Raw genomic sequence first — 19,254 nt, forward strand, 5'->3', positions numbered from 1 at the left:
CCATCCAGGCCACCCCCATGTCTCTCCCCACCAACAGGGCTTAGTTATGGACTAAGCCCCATAGGTGGCGCGAAACATGTCAGGGGGAGTGTGGCATGGATGGTGTTAGACTGAGGCTGCTATCCCCTATATGGTGTGCGGTGGCTGAGATATTTGTCAACTTGTTCTGTGGATTGTATGAAGTTAGGGCAGACTCCTATCCGGACCTGCACCCCAAATGAAACACACTGAATGGAGGAAAAGATGACGGAGAAAAAAGACCCTAGAGTCAGCTTAGGTTCAACAAGGTAAAAAAACACTTTAAGTGCCGGTTCACACTGCCGCGACCACTAAAGTCGCCTCACAAGGGGCGACTTCTAGCACGACTTTAAGCGCGACTTCGGCGCAACTTGTGAATTATTTTATGCGAGACGACTTTGTATTTGGCCAATCAGAATATGATGTGTTGTGACCTAATTTCCCTTTCCTGTTTTTTTTTTGCTGGCATTTATTGGGCATTTTTTGGGCGTCTTTGGAGGCAGGCATGTCTTTAGTGTCTGGGGGGTCTAAAAAGTGTACCTGTGAAGTTTCATCTATGAAGCATGTCCAAACCAGAAAAATAAGAGCATTTTTCTTATAATTTTTAGGAGCACATGAATATGGCTTCTCTCCACCTGGCCGTTTTTCTTGCAGGCATTTATCGGCCATTTTTGGAGGCAGGCATGACTTTTTTTGGATTTAGTGTCTGGGGGGTCCAAAAAGTGTACCTGTGAAGTTTTACTGTTTATACATGTTCTTACCAGAAACACGTAGGAGCAGAAAAAGGACCACAGTCTTAAGTGCCTTCACTAGCCAATGATAGACTACGGGTAGGGAGGTGGCCTAGATGTGTTGCATAACTGCAGCAGAGAAATGACTGTCCAACAAGCAAACTTATTTTCTATGAAAAGAAAGTGAAATACCCACACATGTAGCTGGAATGTATAATTTATTGGTGTGCAAGACAAACAAAATAATTACTTCCTACAAAAATAGATTGCATGGCAGCAAGATCACTGGAAAGCACAATAACCCAATAAATTTAAAGCACCCAACATTAGGGCGGTTTACACCACATTTTACAGTATAAAAACATTACTCCTAAAATAATTCATTAAGATGAAAATACCTTAAAAAACATTATAAAAAACAGTTTGGCCATTTTCCATTTCTACACACAAACTGTACAGGATGGGGAGTAAGGCAGTAAAATTTATAACTTATAAAATGATTTCCTGTAAAATCAGCTAAAATGAACATGTGCAGAATGGACATCGTATGGCCGCAAAGATTTCAAAGTCCGGAGAAAAATTAATGGGTCTTCCATCTCAGCTGACTTCAAATTAGTGTTTTCACAATGGAGTGGGAAGGGGGGGTGCAATGTCAGTATCAGCAGTCAGTATCAGCAGTCAGTGTTGGCGTCTCATTCTGTTTCACAGGGAAATAAAGAAAGAAACAATTACAACTAGTAAAAAAAAAAAAAAAAATAACCTAATCCTCATACACACAAACTAGAATTCTGTGTATCAGAACACAGAATGGGACCCAAAACCTTTTTGCACATAAAGCAATCGACATAAAGGCATTGAAACTTTGCTTGCCTTATCTGTCATTACACTGAACAGACAAAGCTATCTAAAACCAAACCAGTAGATGAACAGTCACATTTACACTTCTACCGTTTGCTGCAATAAAGCACATTTTCTCTCTTTCATTCTGAAAGTCACCCCAATGCACCCATGTTGCTGTGTGCTACACACGCCATTGGTGGTGCATGTGTGATTTGTGGCCTGTTGTGGAATGATATAAGCCCATTAACCACTTCCGGTCCGCGCTATAGCCTATGTACGGCTGCAGCGCGGACTCTAATTTTCGGGAGGCCGTCTTTATATATGGACACAGCCAATCACAGATCGTGGTAAATGGCCAATCACAGCGGCCATTTACCACGTGATCGGGCCGTGCAATGAGAGATGATCTCATATGTAAACATATGAGATCATCTCTCATCGCCAGCTCTCTTCCTCACACAGAGACTGCGTTTGAGGAAGGAGCAGAGACCAATCACCGGTAAGGGAACACACAGCAATGTAATCAGGGCACTGATCACCAGTGCCCTGATTACTGAAGAGGGGAAATAATGCCACAACTGCCCCCATCAGTGCCCACAGTCAATGCCCATAGTGCTGCCAGTCAGTGCCTGCTCATCTAGGCACTGACTAGCAGCACTATGGGCACTGAGGGTGGGCACTGATGGTGCTGCCCATCAGTGCCGATCAGTGCCATCAGTCCGTATCCATCAGTGCCACCCATCAGTGCCGCCTCTCAGTGCCCATCAGTGCTGTCTCTGTGCCCATCAGTGCCGCCTGTCAGTGCCACCTCTCAGTGCCCAGCAGTGCCACCTCTCAGTGTGCATCAGTGCAGCCTATCAGTGCCGCCTCATCAGCGCACATCAGTGAAGGAGAAAATTTTATTTATTTTCAAAATTTACTCACAGAAAATAAGAAAAACTTTTTTTTTTTCAAAATTTTCTGTCTTTTTTTCTTTTTTTTTGTAAGAAATAAAGCCAGAGGTGATTAAATACCACCAAAAGAAAGCTCCATTTGCGTGAAAATGATAAAAATTTCATATGGGTGCAGTTTAGCATGACCGCGCAATTGTCATTCAAAGCATGAGAGCGCTGAAAGCTGAAAATTGGCCTGGATAGGAAGGGGGTAAAAGTGCCCAGTAGGCAAGTGGTTAAAAGGACTGGGCTGCCTTGCCATATTGTGCATGTGTGTGACAAGCTAGCCATATTTTAATTTGTGTGAGAGTGCTGGGACCCTTCAGGATCTTCTCACAGACATATGGGTGCTGTGCAAACTGTCCAGATGTCTTCCAAAATGACCTGACACTGTCAAAGTGTGCAATTAGGCAAAGTAAAAAATCTCTGCATTACATGAACAGCACCACATGTTTTGTCTTGTTTCAAATACAGGAAAAAGCTGATGCAGCTGGAAATCCATGGTGCTCCAAACTTTCTGCAGTGAGCCAACACTGGCCCTGCTCACTGAAGCCCCCCAGCAGTGCTGTCAGTAAGGTCTTTCTTGTTGGTCTACAGAAAAGCTTCCCCCTCTCCTCATCTTCATACAAAGGGAAGGTGTTTTTAGTCCACCAGGGAAGAACTCAGTGCAGCAGAGGTAGTTTCACCTTGCTACAGGAAATTAGACGCTTACTGGATTTTTGGCAGGATCACCAGGATAAAATTTGAGAAAATGTGTATGTATTAAAGATGTACTGAAAACTATTTTTTTTAGAATCTTTTTTAGACACACTTTAAATCTGTTCTATCCTTTATATCATTTACAGATATGGGACTGTGTATGGCCACTGACAGCTTAGGTCTATCTGATGTGCCAAACTCCCTGTATGTCATTTTGTTAAAAAATATTATTTTTATTAAGCATTTAGATGAAAGGATGCCAATGCCATATATAACATGCTAAAAACATTTTAAGATATTTCACCTGCTCCATTACTGAGACGACTTCCTACAGTGATGTGTCGGGAGTTTCTCTCACCAAAACTTCTGCAAAACAAGAAAACTAGTGTGAAGATCAGCAGAGATTAGAGAATATGCCATAAAAGCTGAAGTTTCAATCAAGGACTTGAATCTACCATGGTCTGTCTCCCAGAATTAGTGCTAGTTCCAAGGCAGAGAACTGTGCAGCATACAAGCTGCGTTATGGTCTCCATCACATGAAAAGCAGAATTCACAATATCGCTTGAATTTAGTGCAATGAATGTAAACATGAAAGATAATGTATAGAAAAAGTCCCACAAATTCTAAGAAAAAAAAAAATCACATCCAGTAGGCGATCGTGAATTGGAAGTGTGCTGTAATCTAAACCTCCACCCTGTGACAGCATGCAAGGCTTACCAGGAGGAATTGACCATCCGTTACAGAGAAGCCAATCCAAGCATGAGGTACAGTGCCTTGAAAAAGTATTCATACCCCTTAAAATTTTCCACATTTTGTCATGTTACAATCAAAAACGTAAATGTATTTTATTGGGATTTAATGTGATAGACCACCACAAAGTGGCACATAATTGTGAAGTGGAAAGAAAATGATTTTCAACATTTTTTACAAATAAATATCAAAAAAGTGTGGCGTGTGTTTGTATTCAGCCCCCTTAACCCTGATACCTCTAAATAAAATCTAATGCAACCAATTACCTTCAGAAGTCACCTAATTATTAAATAGAGTCCATCTGTGTGTAATTTAATCTTAGTATAAATACAGCTGTTCTGTGAAGCCCTCAGAGGTTTGTTAGAGAACCTTAGTGAACAAACTGCATCATAAGGGCCAAAGGAATACACCAGACAGGTCTGGGATAAAGTTGTGGAGAAGTTTAAAGCAGGATTAGATTATAAAAAAAAAAAAAAAAAAATCCCAAGCTTTGAACATCTTACAGAGCACTGTTAAACACTTTATTTGAAAACAGAAAGAGTATAGCACAACTGCAAACCTACCAAGACATGGCTGTCCACCTAAACTGACAGACCGGGCAGGGAGAGCAATAATTATAGAAGCAGCCAAGAGGCCCATGGTAACTCTGGAGGAGATGCAGAGATCCACGGCTCAGGTGGGAGAATCTGTCCACAGGACAACTATTAGTCGTGCACTCCACAAATCTACCCTTTATGAAAGAGTGGCCAGAAGAAAGCCATTGTTGAAAGAAAACCATAAGTAGTCCCGTTTGCGAGAAGCCATGTGGCTACACTGCAAATATGTAAAACAAGGTGCTCTGGCCTAAAAGCAAAATGCTGTGTGGTGGAAAACTAAGGCTGGCCATATAGGTTAAATTTTCTTGTACAATTTTCCTTTGGATTTACCTTAAACTATGTAGTGCAAGAGCCTGCCTAATTGGATACAACTGAAAGTTGTTTAGCTTGTTTGACCTCATATTATTATATGGTTTTTAGTAAATCTAAAGGAAAATTGTACAGGAGTATTGAACATGTATGGCCAGCCTAACACTGCACATCACCCCCACTGGGAAACATGGTGGTGTGGTGGCAGCATCATGTTGTGGGGATGCTTTTCTTCAGCAGGGACAGGGCAGCTGGTCAGAGTTGATGAGAAGATGGATGGAGCCAAACACAGGGAAAACCTGTTGGGAGTCTGCAGAAGACTTAAGACTGGGGCAGAGGTTCACCTTCCAACAGGACAATGACCCTAAACATACAGCCAGAGCTACAATAGAATGCTTTAGATCAAATCATATTCATGTGTTAGAATGTCAAAAGTCCAGATCTAAACCCAATTGAGAATCTGTGGCTTCACAGAAGCTCTCCATCCAATCTGGCAAGAGCTTGAGCCATTTTGTAATGAAGAATGGGCAAAAATGCAATTCTCTAGATGTGCAAAGCTGGTAGACATATCCAAAAAGACTTGCAGCTGTAATTGCAGCAAAAGGTGGTTCTTCGTAGTATTGACTCAGGGGGGCTGAATTACGAATGCTCGCCACACTTTTCAGATATTTTGAAAACCATTTATTATTTTTCTTCCACTTCGCAATTATGTGCCATTTTGTGTTGGTTTATCACATAAAATACATTTACGTTTTAGGTTGTAACATGACAAAATGTGGAACATTTCAAGGGGTATGAATACTTTTTCAAGGCATTGTATCAAGATATCATCTGTCTCCTATATGGATAGCGGATCACCACCAGCAACTAAGTACACTCTCTCAATGGAATGTTCCTCCGCATGACAATATGTTGGGGATAAAGCAAAAAGACCCTCATAGTGTACTTTGTATAAAACATTTTCTTTATTGAATAAAACCATTAAACTTGCATGCCAGCCAGTAAAAAAAAAAAAAATGCTCTCTCAATATAAAACTCAGATGGACAAAAATGGTTTCACAGTCACTTCTGGCAACAACGTGGTGACGTCACAGCTGGCTCCTCCCTACACGTTTTGTCATACCAGACATCCTCCGGGGCCTCAGAATTTTATATTGAGGAAGCGCTTTTTACTGGACGACGGGAGTTTAATGGTTTTATTCAATAGAGTAAACATTTTATACAGAGTACACTATAAGGGGCTTTTTGCTTTATCTCCAACATTGTCATGCAGAGGAACATTCCATTCGAGAGTACTAGAGTTGCCGGTGATGATCAGCTATCCATATAGGAGACAGAAGAGATCTTGATGCCTTATGCTTGATTATATCTATCTGTAAGAGAGGGTCAATTCCTCCTGGTAAGCCTTGCATGTTGTCACAGGGTGGAGGGTTTGGATTACAGCACACTTTACTCAGAGATTGGTGCTACGCTTCCAATTCAGGGATTGATCACCTACTGGATGTGATTTTTTGGACTTTTGTGGGACTTTTTCTATACATTAGCTTTTTATTTTTATTCAAGCGATATTGTGATTTCTGCTTTTTCAAGTGATGGAGACAATAGCGCAGCACTTTTATAGTTTGTATTGCTATACAGTACCATGTTTCTGTCATGTGGTATTCTGCAGCTGTGTTATCCTAGTTAATCTTGTACTGCTACCACCATTTGTTACCTACATACAGCATCCCAGGTCTAGCACCATCTCTAGGTGGCAGGCAATAGCAATGCACAGCAATAACTAGGAACTACATATGTGCCAGCTCGCTACAGGATCGTTTTTAAGCCAGAACAAAAGCATCCTAAAATTGTAAGCTTGCTTGAGGGATAATAACTAATGTGTCAGCATTACATATAGGCATAAAATGAATACAAATTAGTACAGTTCATAATTTTAAAAAATTTTTTTTTACTGAAACAGCATTGTTTCCCCAAATAAACCTGGCACAAGAAAACCCCCAAAATTGGATTTTTGGACTTACTGTAAAATCCATTACATGAAGTTCATTGAGGGCCATGGAAGTTCAAATACTATTGGATTATGCTCCTACCAACAGTGGCCAGCCCCCAATGGTGTACTTCAATGAACTGGTAAGTGCAAAAATCCCATTTTCCCTCTCATTTATTGAGGGATGACTAAAAACAATCCAAACTAAGGGGGGGGGGGGGCAGCAACAAAACTCTAAGGCTTGCAAGAAAACAGAACTGGGGACTGCTTAAAGCTCAAAGAGCCACATGAAGGATACCTTATACCTGAAGCTAGCATCAGATGAGGCCTGAACATCCAAGTGATCAAACTTGAAGAATGTGTAACCAGAAGACCAGGTGATAGCTACGCAAATCTGGGAATTAGTAACCTGATGCGGAAAGCCCAAAAAACACTCACAGATCTAGTGAAGCTTCTTGACGCAAAAGGGTGGAGCCTGACCCTTAAGACCATATACTTAAATGATAGTCTGCCTGAGCCATGAAGAACTGGTTGATCAAAAATCTGGTTCCTCTTTACAAGGACCATCAGGGATGACAAACCAGGCAATCGAGGGAGAGGTGTGTGTGTTCATGCGTAGGTCTGTGTCTATGCATGATGCATGTTAAGCCCCCTATTCCTATAACAGAACTGCTTTTTTAGGGTTTGTTCATAATAGCAAGGACTGCTGCTCCTCTGAAAAGCAAACTCTGTCAGATCACTTTTCAGAGGCATTTGGCAAGCGGTAAAGAGGCAATATGTTGCCTCCTCACCACCTGTTTGAACCCCGTAAATGCAGCATCACCACACTGCAACCACATGAAATGCACACAGTTGTGGTGTGGCTGCAGTGCAGCCGCATTCACCCTGGGGGTATACCTCCATCTTCAGTCACAGCATGTTTACACCCCCAGCTGCTGCCTCTGCAGCTAAAGGAGGAGCAGTTGGGTGTGGTAAAAACCACTCAACCACAGAGATTTACCACTCCTCCAAACTCACATGTGAGCAAACCCTTGGTGATGTAGGGCAGCCCATTTATTTCAATGGGCTGCCCTTCCCGCAGAAACACAGGGAAAGAAGTCCCAGACCCCTTTTTTTTTTTTTTTTTTAAAGTGTGCCACACCAAGTACACCCCACGTTTTCTAATGTGTGCGGTACTATTAGGAATGGCCCCCCTAAGAATCAGAGCATTTTTGTGTGAATTTGCACATGTTCGAAACACACAGTACCATGGACAAAGTCTTGGATCAGGGTTGCCTCAAGACTGAAGATACTTTTTAAGGGTGCCCCGACTGGAAAGGTCAAGAAACCCTGGTCTAGATAACCTGGATCTTTGTGAATACTCTGGATTTACTGGAAAGGGCTGTCCGCAACTGCAGGGCATGGAAAGCATTAATGAGATGGATAAATGGGAATATGCAGATAGGCATCTTGATTGTCTACAGATTTTGAAGAGATATCACCAAACTTAAATAAAAAGGAAAAAAGCTGCGCCAATCTGAAAAAGACACTGAAATATCTGATTTGTGATTGTCTCCAAATTAATAATATAGTAAAACACCAAAGGACAAATATTGAGTAAAAAAGATAGCACAGATATTACAGACAAATAAATCACAAGTGATGTGAAAAATACAATGGTTGGTGCCTCTCTTATGATTAAGAAAGTCCCAAAAATGAATAAGTGCTTCTCTGGTGATTAAGAGTCCCAAAATGGTGATCAGTAAAAGTGAGGTTGATTGTCACTGTTAACTCCCACCATGGTGCTCAATAGATAAGCATGCATGTGCGCTTACCAGAACTGCATTATAATGAAGCCTATAGAAAGCCAATGCTCATGTCCCCACTCCTCTTAGCGAATGCGTCCTCGGCAGGTAGTACACAGGCGATGGTATACTAGAACATTACTTCCGATGGTGTCATAGAAAGAAATATGATCCATAGTGTAAAACCACAACATACATTTAACCACTTGCCGACCAGTCACGTTGACTGTACTGCGGCAAAGTGGCTCGATTCCACCGGAGGCTCGCTCCCACTGTTTTCAGTCACAGCGGGAGTCGGGCCAGGGGAAGAGCGGCGGTGACCACCGCCGCTCTTCCCCGATCGTCGGGGAATCGAGTCTGGAGATCCGCCCGCTTGTGTAAACAAAGCGGGCGGATCTCCTAAATGACAAACAGTGACAGATTGCAGGGTTCAGCATAGCTGAACATGCGATCTGTCCCTGTGTCACTCAGTCACCTCCCCCCACACACGTTAGTAAGCACCAGGCATACATTAACCCCTCCCACTCCAATAAAATTAACCCCTTCCCTGCCAGTGTCATTTTTACAGTAACAGTGCATATTTATAGCACTGATTACTATAGAAATGTCACTGGTACCCCCAAAAGTGTCAAAATGTCAGTCAAGGGTCCGATCTGTCCGCCACAATGTCGCAGTCCCGCAAAAAAAAAAAAAAAAAAAAAAAAAAAAAAAATCACAGATCGCCGCCATTACTCGTTAAAAAAAAAAAAAAAAACACCAAAAATGACAAATCTTTCCCTTAGGAAACGCAATAACTTTTGCGCAAACCAATCAAAATACGCTTACTGTGATTTTTAACCAAACAAAAGGTAGCAGAAAACAAATTGGCCAAAAATTTAAAAAAATTGATTTTTACATTTTTTGGGGGGGGAATTTCATATAAAAAAAATGTGAAAAATATTGTTATTTTTTCAAAAATTTACGCTCTTTTTTTATATATAGCGCAAAAAGTAAAAATCGCACAGGTGATCAAATACCACCAAAAGAAAGCTCTGTTTGTGGGAAAAAAAGGACGTAAATTTTGTTTGGGTACGGCGTCGCACGACCGCGCAATTGTCAGTTAATGTCGCACAGTGCCGAATCGCAAAAAGTGGCCTGGACGCAAGACAGCAAAATCCTCCGGTGGTAAAGTGGTTAAGAAATTAAGGTTCCACTCACATGAACAGAAGAAAATACACCTAAAATTGAACAAGGCCGGCTCAGAGTAAGCCCGATGATGTCAGCACGCCGGACCCTATGCGCTCGTCACAGATGACTTCTACTTCTACAGTAGAAGTCATCTGTGACGAGCAAGTAGGGTCCGGCGTGCTGGCGTCACCATGCTACCCAGAAGGACAGGCTTACTCTGAGTCGGCAGGCTGTTCAATTTTATGCGTATTTTCTTCTGTTCATGTGAGTGAAGCAGTGTGTGAGGCAGCAGCTGCAAGCAAGGCGAGGGAGAAAGCTGTGTAACCGTGCTCTGCGACTGATAGCTGTGTAACCGTGCTCTGCGACTGATAGCTGTGTAACCGTGCTCTGCGACTGATTGCTGTGTAACCGTGCTCTGCGACTGATAGCAATCTGCGCTCTGTGACTGTGCGACGGTGCCCTGCGACCGACGGTGCCCTGCGACCGACTGAGCATACTCTGCGACTGAATACCTGGGAAGACTGGCGAGTATCTTAGCGTCTGGCGAGTATCTTAGCGACTGGCGAGTATCTTAGCGACTGGCGAGTACTCCAGGTTTAGTACCAGGGGAGATAGAGGTAGTGTAGGTAAGGAAGAGCAGGTCGTTACCATTATCCCCATAGAGTAGTGGGTAATGTCCGACAGGATTGCGGATGCCACTCAGTGCACTTCTTGCTCCATGTATGCGTTCCTTGATGAACCAATCGAGGGTGAATACTGCTGTGCAGGATGTGTGCGACTAGTTGCTCTGGAAGCCCAGATCCTGGATCTAGAAAACATAGTGGCAACACTGCGTTGCATCAACAACCTGGAAAGGAGCTTTGACATTACCCATCAGGCGTGGGCAGGGGACAGCATAGAGGAGGAAGGAGTAGAGGAGACGCAGGCATCAGAGGTAGGCAGCTGGGTGACCTTTAGGAAGGGTAGAGGGATGAGGGTCAGGGAGGCCTGAGTTGGTACACACTAACAAATTTGCCAAGTTGCAGGTTGAGGGGGATATCAGCTCAGGGGTGGCAGTGCTGGAGCAGGCGCCCTCCCCCAGCTGCCAGGGGAGTGGCGGCTCCAGGAGGAAGGGGGGCCGAGATTCCGGAAAGGTTAGACAGGTTGTGGTAGTTGGGGACTCAATCATCAAGAGGACAGAGAGGGCAATCTGTCGAAAAGATTGCAGTAGCCGGACAGTATGTTGTTTACCGGGCGCTCGAGTTCGGGTAGACAGATTATTTGGCGGGGCTGGGGGTGACCCAGCGGTCATGGTGCATGTGGGCACTAATGACCAAGTAAAAGGAAGGTGGAGGATCCTAAAGAATGATTTCAGGGACTTAGGTAAGAGATTGAGGAAAAGGACCTCCAAGGTGGTTTTCTCTGAAATACTGTCTGTACCTCGAGCCACACAGGAGAAGCAGAAGGAGCTTAGGGAACTTAACAAGTGGCTGAGGAATTGGTGTAGGAAGGAGGGGTTTGGGTTCCTGGAGAACTGGGCTGACTTCTCAGTCGGCTACCAGCTCTTTAGTAAGGATGGGCTGCACCTTAATGGGGACGGTACAGCTCTTTTGGGGAGAAAGATGGCCACCAAGTTGGAGGGACATTTAAACTAGGAGACGGGGGGAGGGCTCAGAAGTAGAGTCAGTCAGGAGGGAGCAAAGGACAGAAGGCAGTAGTAGAGTCAGCAGCGACAGTAGTTCCAGAACATCAATTGGGGCGTCTGTGCGGAAAAACCTCAGACCAAACAGGAATAAACATAATCACCATTCACGATTAACTTCCACAAAACTAAGAGGGGCATATGCTAATGCCAGGAGCCTAGCTAATAAAATGGAGGAGTTGGAAATGTTAGTACATGAGGATGACATAGACCCTGTGGGAATAACGGAGACTTGGTTCGACCCCTCACATGACTGGCTGGCCAACATCCAAGGGTATTCGGTGTACCGGAAGGACAGGGTAGGAAAAAGAGGGGGAGGGGTATGTCTCTATGTCAAGAACAATGCAAGGGTGATAGAGAGGAGTGATATTACGGAAGGGATGAGTATGGAGTTAGAATCCGTGTGGGTAGAACTCCATAGGGAAGAAGAAAAGGGAAAAGTAATTGTGGGGGTTTGCTATAGGCCACCCAACCAAAGGGAGGAGGTAGAGCTGGAATTTTTAGCACTAATGGGTAAAGTGGCAAAACTAGGATCAGTCATCATATTGGGGGACTTCAATTATCCCGACATTGACTGGGAAGAGGGGACTGCACACTCACAGAAGGCCCAACTATTCACGGAAACCTTACAGGATAACTACATGTCACAGTTGGTGGATTCTCCTACTAGAGAAAATGCAGTCCTGGATCTATGGATCACTAATGACCCAGACCTAATCTCAGAGGTAGGAGTCCAGGACAACCAGGGCTCTAGCGATCACAAAATTAACAGAGTGGGCAATGACATGGCAAATGAGGTTTAATGTGGAGAACATTAAAAAAACATAAAAGCACAATACACGTTAGGGGGGGAACCCTTGGGGGAATCAAAAATGGAGAAAGATCTGGGAGTCTTGGTTGATGATAGATTAGGCAATAGCATGCAATGTCAAGCGGCAGCTGCCAAAGCCAGCAGAATATTAGCATGCATAAAGAAAAGGATGTATTCCAGAGACTATAATCCTTCCACTTTATAAAACTCTGGTCCGACCACATCTGGAGTATTCCGTCCAGTTCTGGTCGCCAGTCCTCAGGGAGGAATGTGTTGGAGCTGGAGAGAGTCCAGAGAAGGGCAACTAAACTAATTAGGGGATTGGAGGACCTTAAATTATGAAGAGCGTCTGCAATCGCTTGATTTATTCTCCCTGAACAAGAGACGCCTGAGGGGGGACATGATAGCAATTTATAAATATCTCAATGGGGATCTGTGCATAGAAAAACAGCTATTCAGTCGAAGGGATTGCATGAGGACTCGAGGGCATACAATGCGATTAGAGGAGAAGCGTTTTAACCTCAGGCAACGTGGGGGGTTCTTTACTGTTAGGGCTACAAGATTGTGGAATTCTCTACCACAGGAGGTGGTTTCTGCGGGAAGTATGGTGGCTTTCAAAAGACTTAGACGTACATCTCAAGGATCAGAACATTCAGGGCTATTTGAGATGATTACAGCCACACACACCTACACAGGTTGAACTGGATGGACTATTGTCTTTACTCAACCTCACCTACTATGCAACTATGAGTGGAACCTTTATTTCTTAATAAATGTATATAAATACATATTGTGGTTTTACACTATGGAGCATATTATTTCTATCTTTCTATGACACCATCGGAGGTAACATCAGGAAGTAATGTTCTAGTATACCATCGCCCGTGTACTACCTACTGCTAGTGGACCTGCCGAGGACGCATTCACTAAGAGGAGTGGGGACATGAGCATTGGTTTTCTATAGGCTTCATAATAATACAGTTCTGGTAAGCGCACATGCATGCTTATCTATTGAGCACCGTGGTGGGAGATTCCAGGTATTCCTCTTTTCCCAGAAAGGCAATAATTGACCTAGTGGATTCCATGCAATTTTTTGGAAATTGAAGGTATTTGTTGAGGGATTTTAAAGGATAAATTTACCTTTTAACAAAAAATAATCAATGCCCTTTTTGGCAGATAAAAAAGATTTTTGTACTTACCGTAAAATCCATTTCTCTGAATTTGACAGACACAGCGTGCCATAAATCATAACTACTGGGTTATATTGCCTCCTCCAGGAGTAGAACTATGGAGAGCAAAAAAACACCTGGCTACGCCCATGGGCCGACCTCAGCTTGGTATATAACCCCCCTCTCTGTGCGAGGTAATCAGTTTAGTAGCAAACAGTATTACAGCCGGTTGACACCTATGCGATGACAGGCATCGCATATGATTCGCAGTGCACTGCTCTGCGAACCACATGCGATGTCTGTGCGATGCAAATTCAGCCATACAGATTGTATGGCTGAATTCACATTGCACTTGGACCAGAATCGGATTGCATGGGTGTTCACACCTATGAGATCCGATTAATGTCTGAACTGACAGTTCGCACTGCGATATGCGAACTGATCTGGGGGTATCATTAACTTTGTATTGACACTCCCTGCGATTCGCATATGGCAGTATGAACTGCCTGCGAGTTGAGTGCAATGCTGGAACCCACAGTGGATTTGCAGGGTTCCCGCATTGCATATGTGTGAACCGGGACTTGGAAGTATCAGAACTCCATAGAGGGGTGGGTGTTGTGTCTGTCGAACTCAGAGAAATGGATTTTATGTTAAGTAAAAATCCCATTTTCCCTTTCATCCATCGACAGACACAGGGCTCCATAAATCATAACTACTGAGACATCCAAAAGCAGTGCCAAAAGGAAAATTAAGGGTTGGGAAAATAACCCAAGGCTAAACATAAAAGTGCCCTTAACCAGGACACAGGAGCCCTGTCTAAAAAATAAAAACGTTTAAAGAAAAACACCCCCTCTGCAAAACTTTACGGCCAAAAGAAGTATTCATAGATGCCAAAGTATCTACCTTATAGAATTTGGTGAAGGCATTCACCGACAACCAAGTGGCCGCCTTGCAAACTTGCGATATTGAAGCCTGATGACGGAAGGCCCAAGAAGCACTCAGCGCCTGAGAAGAATGCATCGTGACAGGGAAAGGTGGAACCTGACCTTTAATGGAATAGGCCTGAGTCACTGTCTGTCTGATCCATCTGGAGAAGGTAGCCGAAGCGGCCAGCCCTTTTCTTGGTCCGTCCTTAACCACAAAAAGCGAGTCTGACCTTCGAAAGCTGCCAGATACACCGAATCGCACGAACGCCATCCAAGGTATGCAAAGCAAATTTCTTGGGATGAGTCGGCTTGGGACACAAGGAAGGCAACACAATGTCCTCATTCTGATGGAAGTCAGAGACAACTTTGGGAAGGAATGATGGACAGGGACGAAGAACCACTTTATCCCTATGGACCACTAAATAGGGACTGCGACAGGATAATGCTACCAATTCAGATACCCAGTGGGCCGAGGTAATAGCCACCAAGAATGTCACCTTCTGGGATAACATAGGCAAGGGAATCTCCCGAATATTCTCAAATGGAGGTTTCTGGAGAACCGAAAGTACTACATTTAAATGCCATAGCGGCAAAAGAGACCGTACAGGTGAAGCCACAGGTCGAACCCCCTGAATGAAGGTACGAACTAAAGAGTGCGTGGCTGGGGGGTTGCTAAAAGAAGATTGCCAGGGCAGACACCTGGCCCTAGATGGTACTCAAGGCCAACTTCTGATCAATGCCATGTTGAAGAAAGGTTAAGATCCGAGCCACAGAAAAGGATCGAGGATGAGCACCATAAAATGTATGCTTTCCACGTACAATGGTATACCTTGCTGGAAGAGGACTTCCTCGCCTTCACCAAAGTAGGGATCACTGATCCAGACAGACGTCTATCCCTCAGTACCTGGCTTTCAATAGCTAAGCCATTAAAACCAGCGACTGTAAAGCAGGGTGGTAGATCAGCCCTGGAGACAACTGGTCTTCTCTGAGAGGAAGCCCCAAAAGGGACGTTTATGGCCACCAGACTGATTGGAAGATCCTCACCCTTGATTCCTCGCAGGAACTGCAGAATCAATTGCGGAAGAAGCCTGAGCCAAGGATGATACTGGCCTTACCGTGGACCTTGGACGCCTGCAGCGTCTGCCAGAACCCGTGATCTCGCCATGAACCTCTGTATCCTCCTGTGGAGCCGAACCTGCTAAAGGAGCTGCATATAGGACTGCGCAAACAAAACTGTCTTGAAGGTGGATACCACCAGACTCAGAACATGTATGCAAAATGGAAGAGAGCACTATCCGTGACAGCAGCCAGTGAATCACATGGTTCCTGAAGTTTGTTCAGAGGAATGACCACCCTGGTCAGAATTGGAATCAGACCAAGGTAAATCAATTCCCTGGACAGGAATAGGGGGGGCCTTAGGTAGTTCAGACATCACCTGAACCTTTGCAGGAATTAAATCTGCAAAGAGAAGCTAGCTCTAGGCTTACAAGACCAAGGATGCTTGGAACCTCCTGGGGAAGATTTGAAAGATCTATTTCCCTTATTCTCTGTCCCAGAAGCACAGAATCATTTTCTATGTGCTGGGAAGGAGGGCCCCCGTCTGCGACGAGGCTCCTTTCCTTTTCCTAGACTATGGCAGGAAGGTACTCTCCCCCCACCCCCACCGTGATACCCTTGACATCCAGGGTAGCCCCAAACCGGCGATCGCTTTTTTTAGAGGCTTGGTCAGCAGACCAATTCTTAAGCCCACAGCATGTGCCTAATCACCACCGCTGAGACAGAAAAAGTTTGGACAGCACAGGAGCTGTATTCAAAGCTGCATCACAAACTGCAGCCCATGGACCAACTGGTCCGCTAAATCAACATAAGCAGCAGGGACCTGCTCACCCCCCAGGCCCTGGTGCAAAAGCTTGGACCATTAAGTTAGGGTCTGAGACAAAGACTGGACGCAAGGTCGAAAGAGTCATAGTAAACATGATTCATGCCACAGCCTCAGCTTTTCTGTCAGCCAGGTCCTTAAAGGACAGGGATTCCTCTACTGGGATCATGGTAGCTTCATTCAACCTGGAAACAGGAGGGTCCACCACTGGTGGACTAGTCTACTTTTTTAAAAGGGACTCCTCAAAAGGGTAACGCACAGCAAAATGTTTTGGGGACCACAAAGTGTAATTTTGGATGTTCCCATTCCTTACAGGAAAACCTGTCAAAATAAGGCACATAAGGAAACACCTTTGGAGTGCGAGGTGACTTATGCGTATCAAAAGACATAGCTACGTCTGTGGCTACATCAGCTGCATCCTCCATTTTTAAAGTCTCACGCACTGCAGTGAAAAGTGGAGGAATCATCCTTACTATCGAAGGGATCTGGGGGTGTGATATTAAGCCACCCTGGAGGGCCATGTCCACGACGGCATCAGGCTCAGTGTCGATGAGATAGACTGGGCAGGAAAAGATGGGGATCCTTCCTCCTGGGCCTTTGCCCACACGCCACTTCCACCCGGAACACTAAGGACTGCAGGACCACCGTCAGTGCAACCATGGGAAGCTGGGGTTCCGAGGGACCTGCCACCTCCATGAGGGGAGTCAGTGGGGGAGATGTGACCCTGAGGCTTCATAAAAAAGGAAAGGAAGACCTTGCCTTGCAGTACAGTACAAAAACGATCTTTTGGCACCACTAAAGGATCCCCTCAAGGCTCAGAGTATGGATCAGCAGAGAGAAATAACAGGGACTCCTAATGACTCACCCTACCGATCGGAGGAGCGCTGAGAATTCTGACCCATCACCACCATGGACCCCATCCCTTTTCATAAGCCACACAATAATGGCTGCTACATCATTAAAAATGAAGCGCCCCCCAACGACGCTACCCGGTTCAAGGGAGGCGCCAGGCTGACCATATGGCCCAGCAGGTTGCAGGCCACAGCCTAAACGTCACTGGAGGCCCAGCCACATTTGCCCGTATGCACATTCCGGCAGATGCCCAGGGAGAGAGTTGGGGGCCTCAGCTAAACTCACGTCCCAACCCGGTCAGCAGCAACCACATCCAACCACCCCTACCAATGGAGCTTGTGGCAAAGCCAGCCCCTACCGCACCCGGGGAGGGAACCAAAAGACCCACAGTGACTGTTTAGGTTTAGAGGGACTGGGGGGGATGGAAGGGAACCCAGAGGTCCGACCATCCCAGGAAGGGGCCCACATCCACCCCAAAACACCACCAAGGGAGAGGAGGGACACTAGTTACCACACCATGGAACCAGGTGAGCATCACTCCACGCAGGCCACTGCACCATTTTGGAATGGCGGTGCTGCGGGCCAGAGGCACGCTGCAACTCAGGTCGTGACCAAGGCTATGCGTCCTCGTGAAGCGTTTAACTCACCAGGCCCTGTCCAGTGGGGCTATGTCGCAGCCAACCTAGCACGAAGCTAAGGTCGGTTCGTGCTCGCTGGCCAGACTGGGAAGACTGTAAGGATCTAGGATATCCAGTCTATCGCCGAGTCTGGCAACAGAAAATAGAAGAAAAAATTCTGAAAGGAAAAAAATGGTAGGACCAAGGATTCCAGCAAGGAACTAGGTCCTTACTCCTGACTACATAGAAGAAAACTGGACCTATAGCAGGAAGGCAGAGTATACCCCCTGGGACTGCCCTATAGGCGTAGTCAAACTTTATTTCACCTAGTGTCCTACTCCTGTATGGTGCAGCATAAACCCAAGGGTCAAGAAGGTATGGAGCTGTGTCCGCCAATGAACGAAAGAAAAATGCGCATTTATTATTTTTTGTTTCTGGGGCCTCAAAAGCATCTGCTGATTGCTGGTGCCATGCAGGTCATCTGCAGATCTGTCAGTGTTGTATCTGTGTGCAGGTACATCCCGTACGGGCAAGCAGATACAACCTGACAGGAAGAGTAAATGAACTACCATGGCATTCCACAGCGCTGTGATAGTTTATTTAAAGCTACAAGCCGACAGCCATAAAGGCAGCTGGACTTTGTAGTTTTCCATTCACAGGACACTGAAGTGACGTGGCTTCAAATGTAAAAAAGTGTGGGGGTGAAAAATCTTCTGCAGCTTATTGTAACACGGATTCTATATTCGCCTCATTTTTTTCTGTGTCTGCCTTCTCTAGGCCAGGCATATTGGAATCTGACTCCGATAAGAGGACAGAAGTGCTGGGGAAGGGGATTGGTGTTTTGCAGCCCTGGACAAAGATGGCTATATTAAAGCCATTAGTTATTATCTGAGGAACTGTGATAGATGCAGAAAATTCTGCTTTTGTCCGATAGGCTGCTTGCTGAGTGCCCAGGATAAAGCTAAAACCGGATGCAGAGACCAGTGTTAAAATCAGGTCCTGCTCTGGTGCCAGAGAAGCATCGTAACTTGAGGTTGAGTATTGTGCAGGCCTATAAGCCAGGGTCTAAAAAAAATGGGTCCTGTATTTTATGATTCAGATAATCCTTTTAATTCAATTGTGATACACCTATTTTGTATAAACTGGCTACTTACGTTCTTGAACCTTCCAGAGTACTCTGGATCTCTTTTAGAGTCTCTGCAAAGAGAACAAAGTCAGTGCATACACATCTATAACTACCTGGCATGCATGATCTGTTAAAGCAATGCTGGGTGTGAGAGACAAGCGGTCAGCAACAAGAGGTCACTTCTGGACCTCCCACAGCCAAGGCACATCAGTGTATAAATAAATAGTATAGGCCCGTACACACGTGCAGATTGTCGGCCGAAAAGATTCGGCCGACGACTGATCGGCCGATTTTCGGCTTGCTAGTATGATGCTTCCGACAGCGCACTTTCGGCCGAACAGAATCTGTCGTGCAAGCATTAAAATTTTTGTATGCCGACA

At 44.9% G+C, this 19,254-nt stretch overlaps 1 protein-coding gene across 1 annotated transcript in view; it reads right to left on the minus strand.

Annotated features, from left to right (window-relative positions):
• Positions 1-950: 950 nt before the first annotated feature.
• The window catches only part of LLGL2 (LLGL scribble cell polarity complex component 2), a 174,961-nt gene continuing 156,657 nt past the window's right edge, over positions 951-19,254 (minus strand). Inside the window, exons 24-26 of the mRNA XM_082271729.1 lie at positions 18,903-18,945; positions 3,525-3,586; positions 951-1,446 (exon numbers count right to left, since the gene is read on the minus strand). Coding sequence (XP_082127855.1) covers positions 1,442-1,446; positions 3,525-3,586; positions 18,903-18,945 — 110 coding nt within the window. The 3' untranslated portion in view covers positions 951-1,441. The remainder of the gene's footprint in view (positions 1,447-3,524; positions 3,587-18,902; positions 18,946-19,254) is intronic.

The sequence above is a fragment of the Pelophylax lessonae genome (genome assembly GCF_965119305.1).
Source record: "Pelophylax lessonae genome assembly, chromosome: 11".
In the NCBI taxonomy this organism is placed as follows: domain Eukaryota; kingdom Metazoa; phylum Chordata; class Amphibia; order Anura; family Ranidae; genus Pelophylax; species Pelophylax lessonae.